Source organism: Sinohyriopsis cumingii, chromosome 12 (genome assembly GCF_028554795.1).
Source record: "Sinohyriopsis cumingii isolate HCF-2022 chromosome 12, ASM2855479v2, whole genome shotgun sequence".
NCBI lineage: Eukaryota > Metazoa > Mollusca > Bivalvia > Unionida > Unionidae > Sinohyriopsis > Sinohyriopsis cumingii.
The window spans coordinates 83,226,792-83,251,213 of NC_142972.1; the positions used below are offsets into that span (position 1 = coordinate 83,226,792).

Genomic DNA, 24,422 nt, shown 5'->3' on the forward strand with positions numbered 1-24,422 from the left:
TGACCCTGATCTGAACTTTCCTAGTCATTCGTTAATTACCCGTTGTAAATGTAATAATGACAGCCTAGATGTTACAGCTTGTTAAGTGTTGATCAGGTTGTATAATACTTAGAGAGTGGGTAATAGAAAAAAGATTTTTTTCTCTTTACTTTTCTGTCCTGTTGATCAAGAGTTATACATTTTCTATTACATTTGTTTAGTTAAATTTAGTTATATTTATTCTAGGACGTGCAAAGCTTGAGGAAGTTCTCAGCGGTTTTCTCCTTTTCGATGACACTCATTGCCAATATAAACATTACCACAAATTACAACTGCACTAATACGTACTCACTAGTTACCAGTTTATCAGAAGGTTTGTTAACCATCATCAAGGTTAGGTTGCTTGGGTTTATCTGAAGTGACTTATATGGATGTTTACGCAAATGAAGAACGGCATAAATGGAATGAATACTGTAAAATGAATAGTTCATGTATGTAATTTAATGTTGTAAGGGGTTTTTGTTACATTAGAATGTTTCTGAAAGACGAAGAAATGGGCCGCTTAAAGCACTTTCATCAATAAATGTATTGCATATTATAAATTGTAGAAGTTTCCCAGTTTGTTATATTCAGTTATTACTAGTAATGGAAGTTATCTACTTTAGTAGCCACACTTTTTCCACCAGGGGTCTCAAACTCCAACCACCCTGAGGACATTTTCGCTGGCCCATGTCCTGCACTACCTTGGTTATCTCTCGACATCTTGTGACACCAATTGTTTTTCGGTCACAATACGCTGGCCGCGTCTTTGGAATTCCTGCTTTACTATCATTTATTAATTTTCGTTTGTTTGTATAGAGGAAAACCACTCAGAATGCGTCCCCTTCCTCCAACTCTCCACTTAGGGAGCAGAGGAACGGTCATCAATAGTAAGAAATTGACACCCCCGGCTGGGTGTACTGGTTCTTACCCGCTTCACGCTCAGAAGGGGACTCTATATCTCCTCCTCATGGTTTTCGCTCTCGTCAATTTTACCCGACGACCTGGCGCATCATACTATAGAAATGATCCCTAAGAGTATGATCTTAACAATTTAATGATTTTCACCAGACTATATCAAATAATTTCCTGATTTTTCAAGGTGTTTCAAAAATAGAGTTATCAATTTATTTCGTGTTGTTTTACACATACTCTAATAAATCGTCATTTTCCAAAAATTCATTGTTGATAACGACATTTGTAAAGTTAAACACATCATGTTTCTGCACTTGCCTTTGAAATGGTAACGATAATGAGCAAATATTACGAATGACAATTGTTTCATGGTGAACGTAAGGGACTTAACTCTTAACAAATTAAAGATAGCATGGTTAGACGTCATATTTTATTATATCGGGATAACTAGCATTTAATCTATAGCAGGTGATTAGTAGTACTGATAGTATATAAATGGCTGCGTTATTGATCAGAAGGGCGGACGGTGTTATTTATTTCTGTGACGCTGTAGGCAAAGTTTTTGAGAACGAGTTCGTTGAGGTTGCTTTTCGCCTCGGTGTCAACTTTTTCATTTCCCGGAATTAGGATGTGGGAAGGGATCAACTTTTCATCGAGTTCAATTTTAAAAGAAATGGAATTGCCATATTTGTTTACGTTTATATCTGGCCTGAGTTATCATATTGGGTGTGCTTTTTTTTTTATTCGTCGGATACCAAGGATTGTAGGAAGGCTGCGCGAATCGCTCCCTGAATGAGCTTGCATCATTAACGTGTGCGGTCGTTTAACCATGGGGGATAGAGCCAGCACTTAACAAGATTTTAACCTTAATTAATGTGCCTTAAAGAGCACCCATTTCGGGGATCTCTTTGTGCGCACTTTGAACTGTTTATTTACTGGGAAACAGGAGAAACTACACGACCATTTCTGTATGCATCACATGTTTACGATTTGACATGTCTGGACTTGGTGCGGGAGGTGAGTTGCCGGAAGATGGCACTGTTGTGTTGGATAAAGGCCCAAGTGATTCAGGGTGAACTTTGGATGTTTGTGGCCAAAATGAAGTTTCGTCTAGCATTTAACTAAATGTGATAGTTAAGTTTGACTCTTAACAGTTTCATGAGGAGGGAGATGGCCCAAAAGTTAGCCCCTCCAAGGTTGCGGAACAAGTTGACATCTCGATTGTACCGTTTTATGAGTTCTTTGATGTTGGTCGCGATTTGCACTTCACTGAGTAACATACCTAAGAAAGTCTCTTATTTTTCGAACTTTTCGGGATTTTGTCTGTGTCCCAGATTTTCTTATTAAGGTCAATTACTATATTAGGTCAGAATTTTTGAGTAAAAGTATTAAGATTGAAGTTTTCTATAAATTGTATTAAAAGTAATTTTTCATTAAATTATATTGAAAGTAATTTCCCACTAAAATATATTGAGATTAATTTGATCTATTTCTGTACTACTACTGTATACTATTTTAATAAAGATTTTGCTTTTACAAGCAAGTGCAAAACCCCATAAAATACATTTCTCTAGTATCCAAAGGTCAGCAAATTTTAGACTTGGTGGGAAGCTGCTGAACAGGTAAATTTCTAATTTCCTACTGGATTAGCACGCTAGATGATTCACGCGTTTCCCGTGGGAAAGGACGAGAGCCTTGTTCTGATTCGAAATGGACGTACAGAAGTACTGCGTATAAATTCAGAGCAAGCTTGCGCAAAATCAATTCCTCTATCGAGAATTAGAGGACTCTTTCTTTTCTTACAAGTAAGAATCGTCTGTGTTCGTAAACTTCTTTAAAGTATAAGGACTTTTTAATGTTGACATTTTCACGACAAATTTCAATCTAGTCTTGATATTTGTGTAACATTTTTGTGAGTTCTTTCTATTTTATATTATAATGTAATGGAATGTTTAATCGTTTCAAAGAATTTATATTCGTTTGTGTTTATGGTATATACCATCGGAAATGACGAATTCGCTACAAACTTCATGTTTAGATTTAATTTGGAAATAAAAGACTTTTGAAGTAATAAAAGAATGATGTTTCAGTAACCTATTCCAAATTAGTATTCTATGTTAAATTTAGGAAAATACATTTATTCAAAACGATTGTTGCATTATATCACAGCTATTGAATTGTATACTCTTTGGCTATCATGAATTTAGTCGAGATCTAATTAGCTGTATTGTATTCTAAAAGGCAGAAATTATACAAATGTATGAAGTTGGTAAGCTCGAAGGAAAAGTGTAATTTTATATGTATTTCATGTATTTTAAAATATAAAGTTTTATAGATGTATCTCTAAATATATCAATTATTTAAATAACATTCGTTCATCGAGAATCAGAGGACTCTGTTTTTCCTTACAGCGATTACGTACCTCTCATCGCCATTTTCCCCAAGATGTAGACGCATCTGCACCGTTAGGAGTGACGCCTTTTCTTAAGTTATGACGAAAATTATTTCATAACACTATTACGAGGTTGTTGGGTACATTTTTCTGTATCTCGTGGCCTAGTATAACTTCTTCAGGGAATGTAGGAGAAGGCATTGCCGTTTAAGGCCTTGGACCATTCGGCTTTTACAAATCGTAGGTTCAATGGACTGCTAGTGTTCCCAGACAAGTAAATACCATTGTAAATGCCTTATTCATTTTTTTGTGGCTTTTAAAGACGTATTTAATTTTATCGTTGATACTCGTTCTAGATTCAGTAGCTTACAAATGAGGGGGGGGGGACGGGTGCCAGATATCTTGCAGTGCCAAAACCATATGCGCCAAAGTTATTTAGGGGCCAGAATCTCCTTTTGGCCTTGATCGTCGACCCGGGCGCCAGTTACTCTTAATACAACACTGATTGGACTACTTTAGTTTTGTTATTATTTCCAAGTATCTTCGGGGTAGTCGACTCGTTTTTCCTCTCATTTATTTATTGCGTTGCCATACCCACCCCGTCGAGTTAGTGTTGAAATACAATTTTGAGCAGTGGTCTGTCTCTCTCTCTCTCTCTCTCTCTGGGATTTTGTGTTTGCTACTTGAATTATGGTTTAAGCTGCGTTTTCTTCTTTGTCAGTTGTGAAGTCAACGGCATTTTTAGTTCTTTGGGCTTATTTTTTATATAAATATTTAGTCGTTACATGACATTCTTTATTAAACCACAGCATGGATGGTTTGTCAATTGACCCTTTTATTTGGGGTATTGCAGCTTTTGCTAATATAACTAAGGTTTCGATTAGGTTGTCATTAAGGATGTCGGTGTCCTGATTGTATATTAGTCTGATGCCGATTGTTTCCCCTAAGCTGTTTCCAGTTTGCTTGTTCGCAGCCCACCTTGACGGGAGTGACGTATCGATAGAAGGTGGTAGTGGTGGTGGCTTTGTGTTGTACTTTTATGGAAAAGTGGTCGCTCCCTTAGTATCAGTATCATCGACTTGCAATCGTTTATTTATGCTATTTTGGGTGCACAAAGTGACAGGTCTGTATCTGAGTTTAACCTGTAATATGGTCGATACTGGTGTTGGAGCCGCGCTATTTATGATGACCATGCTGTATGTTTAGGCCATTTTTCGATAGTCATGCCTCTTTAGTCAGCTTTATACTTCTCTATAGTTCTTTGTGGGTTTTGAAATTCCCGCATATTATTACACATTCGTCGAGATTATTTGTTATTTTAGTTACGTCTTCCATTGTAGAATTGTATACATCAGTTCTTTCATATATGGTGAAGATGACTACAGTGAGATTCTGTGTGTGGATTTTAATTGCTTCAATTTCCAGGTCGCATGGCTCTTAGCGGTGAGGAAGCCATGTTTTAGATATTTTGTATCATATCCTATAATATTACGGACCCTTGTAATGCCGTTCGGGTTTGTTTCATGAAGACATTTTATATCTGGCAGTTTCGTAGATTCTAGCAGTTTAATATTTATTTAGTCGGCGTTGGCTTCTAGTCCGCGCACGTTCCATTGCCACAAATTGAAAGACTTTGGCTTTGATGTCTTTTGGAGGAAAATCAGTACCCTTTTGAAATTTTGCCACTTCCCCCAACACTTGACCTGATCCGGCCCCGGACTGGTAATATTAGTACCGCCACGAGATGAGAACTAATTCTTAATAACAATATATAGAGCCACCCCAATTTAATAACCGTAAGAATCGCTATGTCAAAAATACAGACCTCTCCCATTTTTACTTAACCTAATGAACCTAAGATTCGCAATGTCAAAGAGACAGAACGAAGGTCAAGAAACGGGGGGAATATAAATTAGATAAACAAATAGAACCCACACTTTAAACATAATAACCCAAATTATAGTTCATCGAGCAGTCAATATAGACCCAAAATGGCCACAATGCAGAAATAAAAAACGATAAAGATGAAAACGTATAAATAAATCAGACCCGAGCGAGAGGGGACTAGTACTAGTACCGCCACGTTGAGAAATAGTTCTTAATAATAACTAAGACCACCACCCTCCAAGATTCTCTATATCGAAGAGATATACTGAAGATCAAGCGAACAGGGTAATGGATATAATAATAATAATAATAATAATAATAATAATGAAAATAATGAAAATTAAATTAGCTATCAAAAAAAAGGAAACACAATAAAAACACAAAGATAAGACATAATGACCCCCCAACTTTTGGTACTCAGGGATAACTACAAGAAGAAAAATATCAAGAAAATTAAGAAAAGCCTATTAAAAATTAATAAGATGAATAATACAAATGAACAGTAACGAGAAGGAAACACAGATAACAATAACGCTGGAAAAAGAGGCAAACAAGGCGACAAAGAACATAAATAACGAAGATCAATACGGATAAATCACAAGTCTAGAGGCCACCAGGGAAGAGAATAACGAAGCTATTGGGGAGACAAAAATGAACCCCACAAGGGAAGAAGATGGGAGATGACAACTAATAACGAAAACAGAATGAACATCGGGAAAGACAACACCAAGTAAAAAGATGAGTCTAAAGTCTATCTTAGGAATAAAGCAAAAGGAAATTGCCATCCCAAATACTCTACCCAAAAGAAGAAAAAAGTGCAATGCCCAAACCCCATACATGGGAAATAATCTACCCATCCCCCACCTTGGAACCCAAGTGAATCATACTTATCTACAATTCACGCATAGTATAGCACACATAACATGGCACCCAGGAAAGAAAATATACATCTATAGCTTACACACCTTATGTCACCCACATGCAAAACATAGCAGTACATGTACCGCCCCTACCCCACTTTAAACAAATATGGCAAACACAACACAATCATCAAATAGGACTTTCGTTCTCACCCAAGAACGCCCTCTCTAGGCGAAAATTAGGGCCCTGAAAAGACTAACCGGATCAGCATGCTGGTGTCGTGAAGTAACGGCGACGCGAAAACCAAATAAAGATCATAAAAATCATGCGGTCAACATGAGTCATCTTCATTGGTAATGTTTTGGTAAACAAGTACATTAAAACAAACTGACCGATAGGAAAATTTAAAACTCACTGCTATCATATACGCTAGACAAGGTTCCGATATGATAAATTATGCAGATAGGGTTATCATATCAGAACCTTGGTTAGCGAAGATGCTCAGTTATTGGATCAGGGCATGTAACCACTGCATTGTTCGATGTTAGGATAAGGAGTGACGACGCAATATAGACGAATGGGCATAGATTTGGCATAACAACCAGCTGGAAGGCGGAAGGAGGCAATGAAGACTAAGAGTGATTTTAAACGGACTTGCATGCCGACAGGCGCAAAGCAACCTTAATTGAAAGCAGCAGAAGGGAAAGACTATGCAACCACACTGTTTCAGTTCAAAGAAAAAGAGTGGTAAACAGGTGTTTTGGATGAGTTTGCATGCAGCAAGAGATTACAAATATGGATTTATTTTCACCAAGATTTGTTAAGATTACAGTTTTGTCCCTAAAATATCGTTTTCTGTTGGAAGCCTTATTGTTCCTAACAGTTGGACTGACAATTATGATAAGATAAAAAAAAAAATATTTCATATATCGATTTAAATGAACTCTAGTACAAAATTTGTCTATTCGCAAATTTGTAACACCATATATAATCATACCGTGAAGATCATTTAGGTACATTTACTAACTGCATAATGGAACGCCAGGTTGTCAAACGTGCAAGTCTCTAGAAGAGGAAACAGTTTAATCGATACTTCTAAATATTCATACGTGCATCAGAAACAAGATAAATATACATTGCGTGTGCATATACGTCTCTTTTTCTGCCTATATATCTGAATACTCATTGTTGATCACATACGTTTCTTTACTCCATCTGTATCAGCTATATCAATAACGATTTCTCTTGTCATATAATCATAAAAGAATGAAGTCCGTTTTGTACTTATCACTTGCATAATTAGGCATAGATCAAAGAAGTCGTGTAGTACTGGAAGCAGATATCCTATATTTGCACTTTTGATCATCTGGAATGATTTTCAACGATAAACCCAGAGGAAGGGCAAAACTATAAAACTATCCAACGGGCAGAGAGCTGTTAGTCACGGAAAAATCGAGTAGAATCCTAAATTTCTTTGAATATACAATAAGCTGAATAGCTTCTGTAACAATGTTGTATGCATTAGCTGACCCTGATCTGAACTTTCCTAGTCATTCGTTAATTACCCGTTGTAAATGTAATAATGACAGCCTAGATGTTACAGCTTGTTAAGTGTTGATCAGGTTGTATAATACTTAGAGAGTGGGTAATAGAAAAAAGATTTTTTTCTCTTTACTTTTCTGTCCTGTTGATCAAGAGTTATACATTTTCTATTACATTTGTTTAGTTAAATTTAGTTATATTTATTCTAGGACGTGCAAAGCTTGAGGAAGTTCTTAGCGGTTTTCTCCTTTTCGATGACACTCATTGCCAATATAAACATTACCACAAATTACAACTGCACTAATACGTACTCACTAGTTACCAGTTTATCAGAAGGTTTGTTAACCATCATCAAGGTTAGGTCGCTTGGGTTTATCTGAAGTGACTTATATGGATGTTTACGCAAATGAAGAACGGCATAAATGGAATGAATACTGTAAAATGAATAGTTCATGTATGTAATTTAATGTTGTAAGGGGTTTTTGTTACATTAGAATGTTTCTGAAAGACGAAGAAATGGGCCGCTTAAAGCACTTTCATCAATAAATGTATTGCATATTATAAATTGTAGAAGTTTCCCAGTTTGTTATATTCAGTTATTACTAGTAATGGAAGTTATCTACTTTAGTAGCCACACTTTTTCCACCAGGGGTCTCAAACTCCAACCACCCTGAGGACATTTTCGCTGGCCCATGTCCTGCACTACCTTGGTTATCTCTCGACATCTTGTGACACCAATTGTTTTTCGGTCACAATACGCTGGCCGCGTCTTTGGAATTCCTGCTTTACTATCATTTATTAATTTTCGTTTGTTTGTATAGAGGAAAACCACTCAGAATGCGTCCCCTTCCTCCAACTCTCCACTTAGGGAGCAGAGGAACGGTCATCAATAGTAAGAACTTGACACCCCCGGCTGGGTGTACTGGTTCTTACCCGCTTCACGCTCAGAAGGGGACGCTATATCTCCTCCTCATGGTTTTCGCTCTCGTCAGTTTTACCCGACGACCTGGCGCATCATACTATAGAAATGATCCCTAAGAGTATGATCTTAACAATTTAATGATTTTCACCAGACTATATCAAATAATTTCCTGATTTTTCAAGGTGTTTCAAAAATAGAGTTATCAATTTATTTCGTGTTGTTTTACACATACTCTAATAAATCGTCATTTTCCAAAAATTCATTGTTGATAACGACATTTGTAAAGTTAAACACATCATGTTTCTGCACTTGCCTTTGAAATGGTAACGATAATGAGCAAATATTACGAATGACAATTGTTTCATGGTGAACGTAAGGGACTTAACTCTTAACAAATTAAAGATAGCATGGTTAGACGTCATATTTTATTATATCGGGATAACTAGCATTTAATCTATAGCAGGTGATTAGTAGTACTGATAGTATATAAATGGCTGCGTTATTGATCAGAAGGGCGGACGGTGTTATTTATTTCTGTGACGCTGTAGGCAAAGTTTTTGAGAACGAGTTCGTTGAGGTTGCTTTTCGCCTCGGTGTCAACTTTTTCATTTCCCGGAATTAGGATGTGGGAAGGGATCAACTTTTCATCGAGTTCAATTTTAAAAGAAATGGAATTGCCATATTTGTTTACGTTTATATCTGGCCTGAGTTATCATATTGGGTGTGCTTTTTTTTTTATTCGTCGGATACCAAGGATTGTAGGAAGGCTGCGCGAATCGCTCCCTGAATGAGCTTGCATCATTAACGTGTGCGGTCGTTTAACCATGTGGGATAGAGCCAGCACTTAACAAGATTTTACCCTTAATTAATGTGCCTTAAAGAGCACCCATTTCGGGGATCTCTTTGTGCGCACTTTGAACTGTTTATTTACTGGGAAACAGGAGAAACTACACGACCATTTCTGTATGCATCACATGTTTACGATTTGACATGTCTGGACTTGGTGCGGGAGGTGAGTTGCCGGAAGATGGCACTGTTGTGTTGGATAAAGGCCCAAGTGATTCAGGGTGAACTTTGGATGTTTGTGGCCAAAATGAAGTTTCGTCTAGCATTTAACTAAATGTGATAGTTAAGTTTGACTCTTAACAGTTTCATGAGGAGGGAGATGGCCCAAAAGTTAGCCCCTCCAAGGTTGCGAAACAAGTTGACATCTCGATTGTACCGTTTTATGAGTTCTTTGATGTTGGTCGCGATTTGCACTTCACTGAGTAACATACCTAAGAAAGTCTCTTATTTTTCGAACTTTTCGGGATTTTGTCTGTGTCCCAGATTTTCTTATTAAGGTCAATTACTATATTAGGTCAGAATTTTTGAGTAAAAGTATTAAGATTGAAGTTTTCTATAAATTGTATTAAAAGTAATTTTTCATTAAATTATATTGAAAGTAATTTCCCACTAAAATATATTGAGATTAATTTGATCTATTTCTGTACTACTACTGTATACTATTTTAATAAAGATTTTGCTTTTACAAGCAAGTGCAAAACCCCATAAAATACATTTCTCTAGTATCCAAAGGTCAGCAAATTTTAGACTTGGTGGGAAGCTGCTGAACAGGTAAATTTCTAATTTCCTAATGGATTAGCACGCTAGATGATTCACGCGTTTCCCGTGGGAAAGGACGAGAGCCTTGTTCTGATTCGAAATGGACGTACAGAAGTACTGCGTATAAATTCAGAGCAAGCTTGCGCAAAATCAATTCCTCTATCGAGAATTAGAGGACTCTTTCTTTTCTTACAAGTAAGAATCGTCTGTGTTCGTAAACTTCTTTAAAGTATAAGGACTTTTTAATGTTGACATTTTCACGACAAATTTCAATCTAGTCTTGATATTTGTGTAACATTTTTGTGAGTTCTTTCTATTTTATATTATAATGTAATGGAATGTTTAATCGTTTCAAAGAATTTATATTCGTTTGTGTTTATGGTATATACCATCGGAAATGACGAATTCGTTACAAACTTCATGTTTAGATTTAATTTGGAAATAAAAGACTTTTGAAGTAATAAAAGAATGATGTTTCAGTAACCTATTCCAAATTAGTATTCTATGTTAAATTTAGGAAAATACATTTATTCAAAACGATTGTTGCATTATATCACAGCTATTGAATTGTATACTCTTTGGCTATCATGAATTTAGTCGAGATCTAATTAGCTGTATTGTATTCTAAAAGGCAGAAATTATACAAATGTATGAAGTTGGTAAGCTCGAAGGAAAAGTGTAATTTTATATGTATTTCATGTATTTTAAAATATAAAGTTTTATAGATGTATCTCTAAATATATCAATTATTTAAATAACATTCGTTCATCGAGAATCAGAGGACTCTGTTTTTCCTTACAGCGATTACGTACCTCTCATCGCCATTTTCCCCAAGATGTAGACGCATCTGCACCGTTAGGAGTGACGCCTTTTCTTAAGTTATGACGAAAATTATTTCATAACACTATTACGAGGTTGTTGGGTACATTTTTCTGTATCTCGTGGCCTAGTATAACTTCTTCAGGGAATGTAGGAGAAGGCATTGCCGTTTAAGGCCTTGGACCATTCGGCTTTTACAAATCGTAGGTTCAATGGACTGCTAGTGTTCCCAGACAAGTAAATACCATTGTAAATGCCTTATTCATTTTTTTGTGGCTTTTAAAGACGTATTTAATTTTATCGTTGATACTCGTTCTAGATTCAGTAGCTTACAAATGAGGGGGGGGGGGGACGGGTGCCAGATATCTTGCAGTGCCAAAACCATATGCGCCAAAGTTATTTAGGGGCCAGAATCTCCTTTTGGCCTTGATCGTCGACCCGGGCGCCAGTTACTCTTAATACAACACTGATTGGACTACTTTAGTTTTGTTATTATTTCCAAGTATCTTCGGGGTAGTCGACTCGTTTTTCCTCTCATTTATTTATTGCGTTGCCATACCCACCCCGTCGAGTTAGTGTTGAAATACAATTTTGAGCAGTGGTCTGTCTCTCTCTCTCTCTCTCTCTCTGGGATTTTGTGTTTGCTACTTGAATTATGGTTTAAGCTGCGTTTTCTTCTTTGTCAGTTGTGAAGTCAACGGCATTTTTAGTTCTTTGGGCTTATTTTTTATATAAATATTTAGTCGTTACATGACATTCTTTATTAAACCACAGCATGGATGGTTTGTCAATTGACCCTTTTATTTGGGGTATTGCAGCTTTTGCTAATATAACTAAGGTTTCGATTAGGTTGTCATTAAGGATGTCGGTGTCCTGATTGTATATTAGTCTGATGCCGATTGTTTCCCCTAAGCTGTTTCCAGTTTGCTTGTTCGCAGCCCACCTTGACGGGAGTGACGTATCGATAGAAGGTGGTAGTGGTGGTGGCTTTGTGTTGTACTTTTATGGAAAAGTGGTCGCTCCCTTAGTATCAGTATCATCGACTTGCAATCGTTTATTTATGCTATTTTGGGTGCACAAAGTGACAGGTCTGTATCTGAGTTTAACCTGTAATATGGTCGATACTGGTGTTGGAGCCGCGCTATTTATGATGACCATGCTGTATGTTTAGGCCATTTTTCGATAGTCATGCCTCTTTAGTCAGCTTTATACTTCTCTATAGTTCTTTGTGGGTTTTGAAATTCCCGCATATTATTACACATTCGTCGAGATTATTTGTTATTTTAGTTACGTCTTCCATTGTAGAATTGTATACATCAGTTCTTTCATATATGGTGAAGATGACTACAGTGAGATTCTGTGTGTGGATTTTAATTGCTTCAATTTCCAGGTCGCATGGCTCTTAGCGGTGAGGAAGCCATGTTTTAGATATTTTGTATCATATCCTATAATATTACGGACCCTTGTAATGCCGTTCGGGTTTGTTTCATGAAGACATTTTATATCTGGCAGTTTCGTAGATTCTAGCAGTTTAATATTTATTTAGTCGGCGTTGGCTTCTAGTCCGCGCACGTTCCATTGCCACAAATTGAAAGACTTTGGCTTTGATGTCTTTTGGAGGAAAATCAGTACCCTTTTGAAATTTTGCCACTTCCCCCAACACTTGACCTGATCCGGCCCCGGACTGGTAATATTAGTACCGCCACGAGATGAGAACTAATTCTTAATAACAATATATAGAGCCACCCCAATTTAATAACCGTAAGAATCGCTATGTCAAAAATACAGACCTCTCCCATTTTTACTTAACCTAATGAACCTAAGATTCGCAATGTCAAAGAGACAGAACGAAGGTCAAGAAACGGGGGGAATATAAATTAGATAAACAAATAGAACCCACACTTTAAACATAATAACCCAAATTATAGTTCATCGAGCAGTCAATATAGACCCAAAATGGCCACAATGCAGAAATAAAAAACGATAAAGATGAAAACGTATAAATAAATCAGACCCGAGCGAGAGGGGACTAGTACTAGTACCGCCACGTTGAGAAATAGTTCTTAATAATAACTAAGACCACCACCCTCCAAGATTCTCTATATCGAAGAGATATACTGAAGATCAAGCGAACAGGGTAATGGATATAATAATAATAATAATAATAATAATAATAATGAAAATAATGAAAATTAAATTAGCTATCAAAAAAAAGGAAACACAATAAAAACACAAAGATAAGACATAATGACCCCCCAACTTTTGGTACTCAGGGATAACTACAAGAAGAAAAATATCAAGAAAATTAAGAAAAGCCTATTAAAAATTAATAAGATGAATAATACAAATGAACAGTAACGAGAAGGAAACACAGATAACAATAACGCTGGAAAAAGAGGCAAACAAGGCGACAAAGAACATAAATAACGAAGATCAATACGGATAAATCACAAGTCTAGAGGCCACCAGGGAAGAGAATAACGAAGCTATTGGGGAGACAAAAATGAACCCCACAAGGGAAGAAGATGGGAGATGACAACTAATAACGAAAACAGAATGAACATCGGGAAAGACAACACCAAGTAAAAAGATGAGTCTAAAGTCTATCTTAGGAATAAAGCAAAAGGAAATTGCCATCCCAAATACTCTACCCAAAAGAAGAAAAAAGTGCAATGCCCAAACCCCATACATGGGAAATAATCTACCCATCCCCCACCTTGGAACCCAAGTGAATCATACTTATCTACAATTCACGCATAGTATAGCACACATAACATGGCACCCAGGAAAGAAAATATACATCTATAGCTTACACACCTTATGTCACCCACATGCAAAACATAGCAGTACATGTACCGCCCCTACCCCACTTTAAACAAATATGGCAAACACAACACAATCATCAAATAGGACTTTCGTTCTCACCCAAGAACGCCCTCTCTAGGCGAAAATTAGGGCCCTGAAAAGACTAACCGGATCAGCATGCTGGTGTCGTGAAGTAACGGCGACGCGAAAACCAAATAAAGATCATAAAAATCATGCGGTCAACATGAGTCATCTTCATTGGTAATGTTTTGGTAAACAAGTACATTAAAACAAACTGACCGATAGGAAAATTTAAAACTCACTGCTATCATATACGCTAGACAAGGTTCCGATATGATAAATTATGCAGATAGGGTTATCATATCAGAACCTTGGTTAGCGAAGATGCTCAGTTATTGGATCAGGGCATGTAACCACTGCATTGTTCGATGTTAGGATAAGGAGTGACGACGCAATATAGACGAATGGGCATAGATTTGGCATAACAACCAGCTGGAAGGCGGAAGGAGGCAATGAAGACTAAGAGTGATTTTAAACGGACTTGCATGCCGACAGGCGCAAAGCAACCTTAATTGAAAGCAGCAGAAGGGAAAGACTATGCAACCACACTGTTTCAGTTCAAAGAAAAAGAGTGGTAAACAGGTGTTTTGGATGAGTGTGCATGCAGCAAGAGATTACAAATATGGATTTATTTTCACCAAGATTTGTTAAGATTACAGTTTTGTCCCTAAAATATCGTTTTCTGTTGGAAGCCTTATTGTTCCTAACAGTTGGACTGACAATTATGATAAGATAAAAAAAAAAATATTTCATATATCGATTTAAATGAACTCTAGTACAAAATTTGTCTATTCGCAAATTTGTAACACCATATATAATCATACCGTGAAGATCATTTAGGTACATTTACTAACTGCATAATGGAACGCCAGGTTGTCAAACGTGCAAGTCTCTAGAAGAGGAAACAGTTTAATCGATACTTCTAAATATTCATACGTGCATCAGAAACAAGATAAATATACATTGCGTGTGCATATACGTCTCTTTTTCTGCCTATATATCTGAATACTCATTGTTGATCACATGCGTTTCTTTACTCCATCTGTATCAGCTATATCAATAACGATTTCTCTTGTCATATAATCATAAAAGAATGAAGTCCGTTTTGTACTTATCACTTGCATAATTAGGCATAGATCAAAGAAGTCGTGTAGTACTGGAAGCAGATATCCTATATTTGCACTTTTGATCATCTGGAATGATTTTCAACGATAAACCCAGAGGAAGGGCAAAACTATAAAACTATCCAACGGGCAGAGAGCTGTTAGTCACGGAAAAATCGAGTAGAATCCTAAATTTCTTTGAATATACAATAAGCTGAATAGCTTCTGTAACAATGTTGTATGCATTAGCTGACCCTGATCTGAACTTTCCTAGTCATTCATTAATTACCCGTTGTAAATGTAATAATGACAGCCTAGATGTTACAGCTTGTTAAGTGTTGATCAGGTTGTATAATACTTAGAGAGTGGGTAATAGAAAAAAGATTTTTTTCTCTTTACTTTTCTGTCCTGTTGATCAAGAGTTATACATTTTCTATTACATTTGTTTAGTTAAATTTAGTTATATTTATTCTAGCACGTGCAAAGCTTGAGGAAGTTCTCAGCGGTTTTCTCCTTTTCGATGACACTCATTGCCAATATAAACATTACCACAAATTACAACTGCACTAATACGTACTCACTAGTTACCAGTTTATCAGAAGGTTTGTTAACCATCATCAAGGTTAGGTCGCTTGGGTTTATCTGAAGTGACTTATATGGATGTTTACGCAAATGAAGAACGGCATAAATGGAATGAATACTGTAAAATGAATAGTTCATGTATGTAATTTAATGTTGTAAGGGGTTTTTGTTACATTAGAATGTTTCTGAAAGACGAAGAAATGGGCCGCTTAAAGCACTTTCATCAATAAATGTATTGCATATTATAAATTGTAGAAGTTTCCCAGTTTGTTATATTCAGTTATTACTAGTAATGGAAGTTATCTACTTTAGTAGCCACACTTTTTCCACCAGGGGTCTCAAACTCCAACCACCCTGAGGACATTTTCGCTGGCCCATGTCCTGCACTACCTTGGTTATCTCTCGACATCTTGTGACACCAATTGTTTTTCGGTCACAATACGCTGGCCGCATCTTTGGAATTCCTGCTTTACTATCATTTATTAATTTTCGTTTGTTTGTATAGAGGAAAACCACTCAGAATGCGTCCCCTTCCTCCAACTCTCCACTTAGGGAGCAGAGGAACGGTCATCAATAGTAAGAACTTGACACCCCCGGCTGGGTGTACTGGTTCTTACCCGCTTCACGCTCAGAAGGGGACGCTATATCTCCTCCTCATGGTTTTCGCTCTCGTCAGTTTTACCCGACGACCTGGCGCATCATACTATAGAAATGATCCCTAAGAGTATGATCTTAACAATTTAATGATTTTCACCAGACTATATCAAATAATTTCCTGATTTTTCAAGGTGTTTCAAAAATAGAGTTATCAATTTATTTCGTGTTGTTTTACACATACTCTAATAAATCGTCATTTTCCAAAAATTCATTGTTGATAACGACATTTGTAAAGTTAAACACATCATGTTTCTGCACTTGCCTTTGAAATGGTAACGATAATGAGCAAATATTACGAATGACAATTGTTTCATGGTGAACGTAAGGGACTTAACTCTTAACAAATTAAAGATAGCATGGTTAGACGTCATATTTTATTATATCGGGATAACTAGCATTTAATCTATAGCAGGTGATTAGTAGTACTGATAGTATATAAATGGCTGCGTTATTGATCAGAAGGGCGGACGGTGTTATTTATTTCTGTGACGCTGTAGGCAAAGTTTTTGAGAACGAGTTCGTTGAGGTTGCTTTTCGCCTCGGTGTCAACTTTTTCATTTCCCGGAATTAGGATGTGGGAAGGGATCAACTTTTCATCGAGTTCAATTTTAAAAGAAATGGAATTGCCATATTTGTTTACGTTTATATCTGGCCTGAGTTATCATATTGGGTGTGCTTTTTTTTTTATTCGTCGGATACCAAGGATTGTAGGAAGGCTGCGCGAATCGCTCCCTGAATGAGCTTGCATCATTAACGTGTGCGGTCGTTTAACCATGGGGGATAGAGCCAGCACTTAACAAGATTTTACCCTTAATTAATGTGCCTTAAAGAGCACCCATTTCGGGGATCTCTTTGTGCGCACCGTGAACTGTTTATTTACTGGGAAACAGGAGAAACTACACGACCATTTCTGTATGCATCACATGTTTACGATTTGACATGTCTGGACTTGGTGCGGGAGGTGAGTTGCCGGAAGATGGCACTGTTGTGTTGGATAAAGGCCCAAGTGATTCAGGGTGAACTTTGGATGTTTGTGGCCAAAATGAAGTTTCGTCTAGCATTTAACTAAATGTGATAGTTAAGTTTGACTCTTAACAGTTTCATGAGGAGGGAGATGGCCCAAAAGTTAGCCCCTCCAAGGTTGCGGAACAAGTTGACATCTCGATTGTACCGTTTTATGAGTTCTTTGATGTTGGTCGCGATTTGCACTTCACTGAGTAACATACCTAAGAAAGTCTCTTATTTTTCGAACTTTTCGGGATTTTGTCTGTGTCCCAGATTTTCTTATTAAGGTCAATTACTATATTAGGTCAGAATTTTTGAGTAAAAGTATTAAGATTGAAGTTTTCTATAAATTGTATTAAAAGTAATTTTTCATTAAATTATATTGAAAGTAATTTCCCACTAAAATATATTGAGATTAATTTGATCTATTTCTGTACTACTACTGTATACTATTTTAATAAAGATTTTGCTTTTACAAGCAAGTGCAAAACCCCATAAAATACATTTCTCTAGTATCCAAAGGTCAGCAAATTTTAGACTTGGTGGGAAGCTGCTGAACAGGTAAATTTCTAATTTCCTACTGGATTAGCACGCTAGATGATTCACGCGTTTCCCGTGGGAAAGGACGAGAGCCTTGTTCTGATTCGAAATGGACGTACAGAAGTACTGCGTATAAATTCAGAGCAAGCTTGCGCAAAATCAATTCCTCTATCGAGAATTAGAGGACTCTTTCTTTTCTTACAAGTAAGAATCGTCTGTGTTCGTAAACTTCTTTAAAGTATAAGGACTTTTTAATGTTGACATTTTCACGACAAATTTCAATCTAGTCTTGATATTTGTGTAACATTTTTGTGAGTTCTTTCTATTTTATATTATAATGTAATGGAATGTTTAATCGTTTCAAAGAATTTATATTCGTTTGTGTTTATGGTATATACCATCGGAAATGACGAATTCGCTACAAACTTCATGTTTAGATTTAATTTGGAAATAAAAGACTTTTGAAGTAATAAAAGAATGATGTTTCAGTAACCTATTCCAAATTAGTATTCTATGTTAAATTTAGGAAAATACATTTATTCAAAACGATTGTTGCATTATATCACAGCTATTGAATTGTATACTCTTTGGCTATCATGAATTTAGTCGAGATCTAATTAGCTGTATTGTATTCTAAAAGGCAGAAATTATACAAATGTATGAAGTTGGTAAGCTCGAAGGAAAAGTGTAATTTTATATGTATTTCATGTATTTTAAAATATAAAGTTTTATAGATGTATCTCTAAATATATCAATTATTTAAATAACATTCGTTCATCGAGAATCAGAGGACTCTGTTTTTCCTTACAGCGATTACGTACCTCTCATCGCCATTTTCCCCAAGATGTAGACGCATCTGCACCGTTAGGAGTGACGCCTTTTCTTAAGTTATGACGAAAATTATTTCATAACACTATTACGAGGTTGTTGGGTACATTTTTCTGTATCTCGTGGCCTAGTATAACTTCTTCAGGGAATGTAGGAGAAGGCATTGCCGTTTAAGGCCTTGGACCATTCGGCTTTTACAAATCGTAGGTTCAATGGACTGCTAGTGTTCCCAGACAAGTAAATACCATTGTAAATGCCTTATTCATTTTTTTGTGCCTTTTAAAGACGTATTTAATTTTATCGTTGATACTCGTTCTAGATTCAGTAGCTTACAAATGGGGGGGGGGGGGACGGGTGCCAGATATCTTGCAGTGCCAAAACCATATGCGCCAAAGTTATTTAGGGGCCAGAATCTCCTTTTGGCCTTGATCGTCGACCCGGGCGCCAGTTACTCTTAATACAACACTGATTGGACTACTTTAGTTTTGTTATTATTTCCAAGTATCTTCGGGGTAGTCGACTCGTTTTTCCTCTCATTTATTTATTGCGTTGCCATACCCACCCCGTCGAGTTAGTGTTGAAATACAATTTTGAGCAGTGGTCTGTCTCTCTCTCTCTCTCTGGGATTTTGTGTTTGCTACTTGAATTATGGTTTTAGCTGCGTTTTCTTCTTTGTCAGTTGTGAAGTCAACGGCATTTTTAGTTCTTTGGGCTTTTTTTTATTATAAATATTTAGTCGTTACTTGACATTCTTTATTAAACCACAGCATGGATGGTTTGTCAATTGATCCTTTTATTTGGGGTATTGCAGCTTTTGCTAATATGACTAGGGTTTCGATTAGGTTGTCATTAAGGATGTCGGTGTCCTGATTGTATATTAGTCTGATGCCGATTGTTTCCCTAAGCTGTTTCCAGTTTGCTTGTTCGCAGCCCACCTTGACGGGAGTGACGTATCGATAGGAGGTGGTAGTGGTGTTGGCTTTGTGTTGTACTTTTATGGAAAAGTGGTCGCTCCCTTAGTATCAGTATCATCGACTTGCAATCGTTTATTTATGCTATTTTGGGTGCACAAAGTGACAGGTCTGTATCTGAGTTTAACCTGTAATATGATCGATACTGGTGTTGGAGCCGCGCTATTTATGATGACCATGCTGTATGTTTAGGCCATTTTTCGATATGCCTCTTTAGTCAGTTTTTATACTTCTCTATAGTTCTTTGTGGGCTTTGAAATTCCCGCATATTATTACACATTCGTCAAGATTATTTGTTATTTTAGTTACGTCTTCCATTGTAGAATTGTATACATCAGTTCTTTCATATATGGTGAAGATGACTACAGTGAGATTCTGTGTGTGGATTTTAATTGCTTCAATTTCCAGGTCGCATGGCTCTTAGCGGTGAGGAAGCGATGTTTTAGATATTTTGTATCGTATCCTATAATATTACGGACCCTTGTAATGCCGTTCGGGTTTGTTTCATGAAGACATTTTATATCTGGCAGTTTCGTAGATTCTAGCAGTTTAATATTTATTTAGTCGGCGTTGGCTTCTAGTCCGCGTACGTTCCATTGCCACAAATTGAAAGACTTTGGCTTTGATGTCTTTTGGAGGAAAATCAGTACCCTTTTGAAATTTTGCCACTTCCCCCAACACTTGACCTGATCCGGCCCCGGACTGGTAATATTAGTACCGCCACGAGATGAGAACTAATTCTTAATAACAATATATAGACCCACCCCAATTTAATAACCGTAAGAATCGCTATGTCAAAAATACATTGCTCTCCCATTTTTACTTAACCTAATGAACCTAAGATTCGCAATGTCAAAGAGACAGAAGGAAGGTCAAGCAACGGGGGAATATAAATTAGATAAACAAATAGAACCCACACTTTAAACATAATAACCCTAATTATAGTTCATCGAGCAGTCAATATAGACCCAAAATGGCCACAATGCAGAAATAAAAAACGATAAAGATGAAAACGTATAAATAAATCAGACCCGAGCGAGAGGGGACTAGTACTAGTACCGCCACGTTGAGAAATAGTTCTTAATAATAACTAAGACCACCACCCTCCAAGATTCGCTATATCGAAGAGATATACTGAAGGTCAAGCGAACAGGGTAATGGATATAATAATAATAATAATAATAATGAAAATAATGAAAATTAAATTAGCTATCAAGAAAAGGAAACACAATAAAAACACAAAGATAAGACATAATGACCCCCAACTTTTGGTACTCAGGGATAACTACAAGAAGAAAAATATCAAGAAAATTAAGAAAAGCCTATTAAATATTAATAAGATGAATAATACAAAAAATGAACAGTAACGAGAAGGAAACACAGATAACAATAACGCTGGAAAAAGAGGCAAACAAGGCGACAAAGAACATAAATAACGAAGATCAATACGGATAAATCACAAGTCTAGAGACCACCAGGGCAGAGAATAACGAAGATATTGGGGAGACAAAAAAGAACCCCACAAGGGAAGAAAATGGGAGATGACAACTAATAACGAAAACAGAATGAACATCGGGAAAGACAACACCAAGTAAAAAGATGAGTCTAAAGTCCATCTTAGGAATAAAGCAAAAGGAAATTGCCATCCCAAATACTCTACCAAAAAGAAGAAGAAAGAGCAGTGCCCAAACCCGAAACATGGGAAATAACCCACCCCATCCCCCACCTTGGAACCCAAGTGAATCATACTTATCTACAATTCACGCATAGTATAGCACACATAACATGGCACCCAGTAAAGAAAATATACATCTATAGCTTACACACCTTATGTCACCCACATGCAAAACATAGCAGTACATGTACCGCCCCTACCCCACTTTAAACAAATATGGCAAACACAACACAATCATCAAATAGGACTTTCGTTCTCACCCAAGAACGCCCTCTCTAGGCGAAAATTAGGGCCCTGAAAAGACTAACCGGATCAGCATGCTGGTGTCGTGAAGTAACGGCGACGCGAAAACCAAATAAAGATCATAAAAATCATGCGGTCAACATGAGTCATCTTCATTGGTAATGTTTTGGTAAACAAGTACATTAAAACAAACTGACCGATAGGAAAATTTAAAACTCACTGCTATCATATACGCTAGACAAGGTTCCGATATGATAAATTATGCAGATAGGGTTATCATATCAGAACCTTGGTTGGCGAAGATGCACAATTATTGGATCAGGGTATGTAACCACTGCATTGTTCGGTGTTAGGATAAGGAGCGACGACGCAATATAGACAAATGGGCATAGATTTGGCATAACAACCAGCTGGAAGGCGGAAGGAGGCAATGAAGACTAAGAGTGATTTTAAACGGACTTGCATGCCGACAGGCGCAAAGCAACCTTAATTGAAAGCAGCAGAAAGGAAAGACTGTGCAACCACACTGTTTCAGTTCAAAGAAAAAAGAGTGGTAAACAGGTGTTTTGGATGAGTGTGCATGCAGCAAGAGATTACAAATATGGATTTATTTTCACCAAGATTTGTTAGGATTACAGTTTTGTCCCTAAAATATCGTTTTCTGTTGGAAGCCTTATTGTTCCTAACAGTTGGACTGACAATTATGATAAGATAAAAAAAAAATATTTTATATATTGATTTAAATGAACTGTAGTATAAAATTTGTCTATTCGCAAATTTGTAACACCATATATAATCATACCGTGAAGATCATTTAGGTACATTTACTAACTGCATAATGGAACGCCAGGTTGTCAAACGTGCAAGTCTCTAGAAGAGGAAACAGTTTAACTGATACTTCTAAATATTCATACGTGCATCAGAAACAAGATAAATATACATTGCGTGTGCATATACGTCTCTTTTTCTGCCTATATATCTGTATACTCATTGTTGATCACGTGCGCTTCTTTACTCCATCTGTATCAGCTATATCAATAATGATTTCTCTTGTCATATAACCATAAAAGAATGAAGTCCGTTTTGTACTTATTACTTGCATAATTAGGCATAGATCAAAGAAGTCGTGTAGTACTGGAAGCAGATATCCTATATTTGCACTTTTGATCGTCTGGAATGATTTTCAACGATAAACCCAGAGGAAGGGCAAAACTATAAAACTATCCAACGGGCAGAGAGCTGTTAGTCACGGAAAAATCGAGTAGAATCCTAAATTTCTTTGAATATACAATAAGCTGAATAGCTTCTGTAACAATGTTGTATGCATTAGCTGACCCTGATCTGAACTTTCCTAATCATTTGTTAATTACCCGTTGTAAATGTAATAATGACAGCCTAGATGTTAGAGCTTGTTATGTGTTGATCAGGTTGTATAATACTTAGAGAGTGGGTAATAGAAAAGAGATTTTTTTCTCTTTACTTTTCTGTCCTGTTGATCAAGAGTTATACATTTTCTATTATATTTGTTTAGTTAAATTTAGTTATATTTATTCTAGGACGTGCAAAGCTTGAGGAAGTTCTCAGCGGTTTTCTCCTTTTCGATGACACTCATTGCCAATATAAACATTACCACAAATTACAACTGCACTAATACGTACTCACTAGTTACCAGTTTATCAGAAGGTTTGTTAACCATCATCAAGGTTAGGTTGCTTGGGTTTATCTGAAGTGACTTATATGGATGTTTACGCAAATAAAGAACGGCATAAATGGAATGAATACTGTAAAATGAATAGTTCATGTATGTAATTTAATGTTGCAAGGGGTTTTTGTTACATTAGAATGTTTCTGAAGGACGAAGAAATGGGCCGCTTAAAGCACTTTCATCAATAAATGTATTGCATATTATGAATTGTAGAAATTTCCCAGTTTGTTATATTCAGTTATTACTAGTAATGAAGTTATCTACTTTAGTAGCCACACTTTTTACACCAGGGGTCTCAAACTCCAACCACCCTGAGGACATTTTCGCTGGCCCATGTCCTGCACTACCTTTGGTTATCTCTCGTCATCTTATGACACCAATTGTTTTTCGGTCACAATACGCTGGCCGCGTCTTTGGAATTCCCGCTTTATAATCATATATTAATTTTGGTTTGTTTGTATAGATGAAAACCACTCAGAATGCGTCCCCTTCCTCCAACTCTCCACTTAGGGAGCAGAGGAACGGTCATCAATAGTAAGAACTTGACACCCCCCGGCTGGGTGTACTGGTTCTTACCCGCTTCACGCTCAGAAGGGGACGCTATATCTCCTCCTCATGGTTTTCGCTCTCGTCAGTTTTACCCGACGACCTGGCGCATCATACTATAGAAATGATCCCTAAGAGTATGATCTTAACGATTTAATGAGTTTCACCAGACTATATCAAATAATTTCCTGATTTTTCAAGGTGTTTCGGAACATTGATAGAAATGTTTATTGTTCTATTTTATCTTGTTTATTTTCTGATATCTTTTACCAATTTTTGGTTTAATCTTTTATGTCTAACATTTATGCTCTCTTATTTTTAAGCTAGTTTTACATTTATATTGAATATTAACAACGCCTGATTATAATATTTAATGCCTTATTATTTTAGGGGAAATAACTCTTATACCTGGCGTTCAATCTGTATCACGTGACTAGCAACATTGACAGTTTATAAATGGCTGTTATAATGGGAATGTCGGGACAACCACTTCACTTTATTTAAAACATAGAGTGATAAACAGCCATGGAGAGGGGTTTGTATGCACAAAGAAATTAGAAAACTATTCTATTTGCTCTTCATACCTGATTGGCACATTTACAAAGTAGATATCTGACCCTTTATACCTGGAAAGTGTCCCTCGTTAATGGATTCAGCGTCGGGGTTGATGGGGGGTGGGGGTGGATGGGGTATTTATATGCCAGGTCCTACGTATTGGAC

General features: G+C 36.7%; 1 protein-coding gene and 4 non-coding genes across 7 annotated transcripts in view; 1 reads left to right on the forward strand and 4 right to left on the reverse strand.

The window, feature by feature from the left end:
- Positions 1–843: 843 nt before the first annotated feature.
- On the reverse strand, positions 844–1,066 carry LOC149786866 (small nucleolar RNA U3). Its single transcript, XR_016425305.1, has one exon. It is a non-coding gene; the product is annotated as a small nucleolar RNA U3 (small nucleolar RNA).
- Positions 1,067–8,442: 7,376 nt separating this feature from the next.
- Positions 8,443–8,665, reverse strand: LOC149786867 (small nucleolar RNA U3). The gene has a single exon (XR_016425295.1). It is a non-coding gene; the product is annotated as a small nucleolar RNA U3 (small nucleolar RNA).
- A 7,378-nt stretch (positions 8,666–16,043) lies between these two features.
- On the reverse strand, positions 16,044–16,266 carry LOC149786868 (small nucleolar RNA U3). Its single transcript, XR_016425296.1, has one exon. It is a non-coding gene; the product is annotated as a small nucleolar RNA U3 (small nucleolar RNA).
- Positions 16,267–23,625: 7,359 nt separating this feature from the next.
- LOC149786869 (small nucleolar RNA U3) lies at positions 23,626–23,849 on the reverse strand. The gene has a single exon (XR_016425297.1). It is a non-coding gene; the product is annotated as a small nucleolar RNA U3 (small nucleolar RNA).
- A 294-nt stretch (positions 23,850–24,143) lies between these two features.
- LOC149786870 (uncharacterized) overlaps positions 24,144–24,422 on the forward strand; it is a 65,151-nt gene continuing 64,872 nt past the window's right edge. For all 3 annotated transcript variants that reach the window (XM_089977376.1, XM_089977378.1, XM_089977377.1), the window contains exon 1: positions 24,144–24,237. In XM_089977376.1, the coding sequence (XP_089833502.1) occupies positions 24,228–24,237 (10 nt within the window). In that variant the 5' untranslated portion in view covers positions 24,144–24,227. The remainder of the gene's footprint in view (positions 24,238–24,422) is intronic.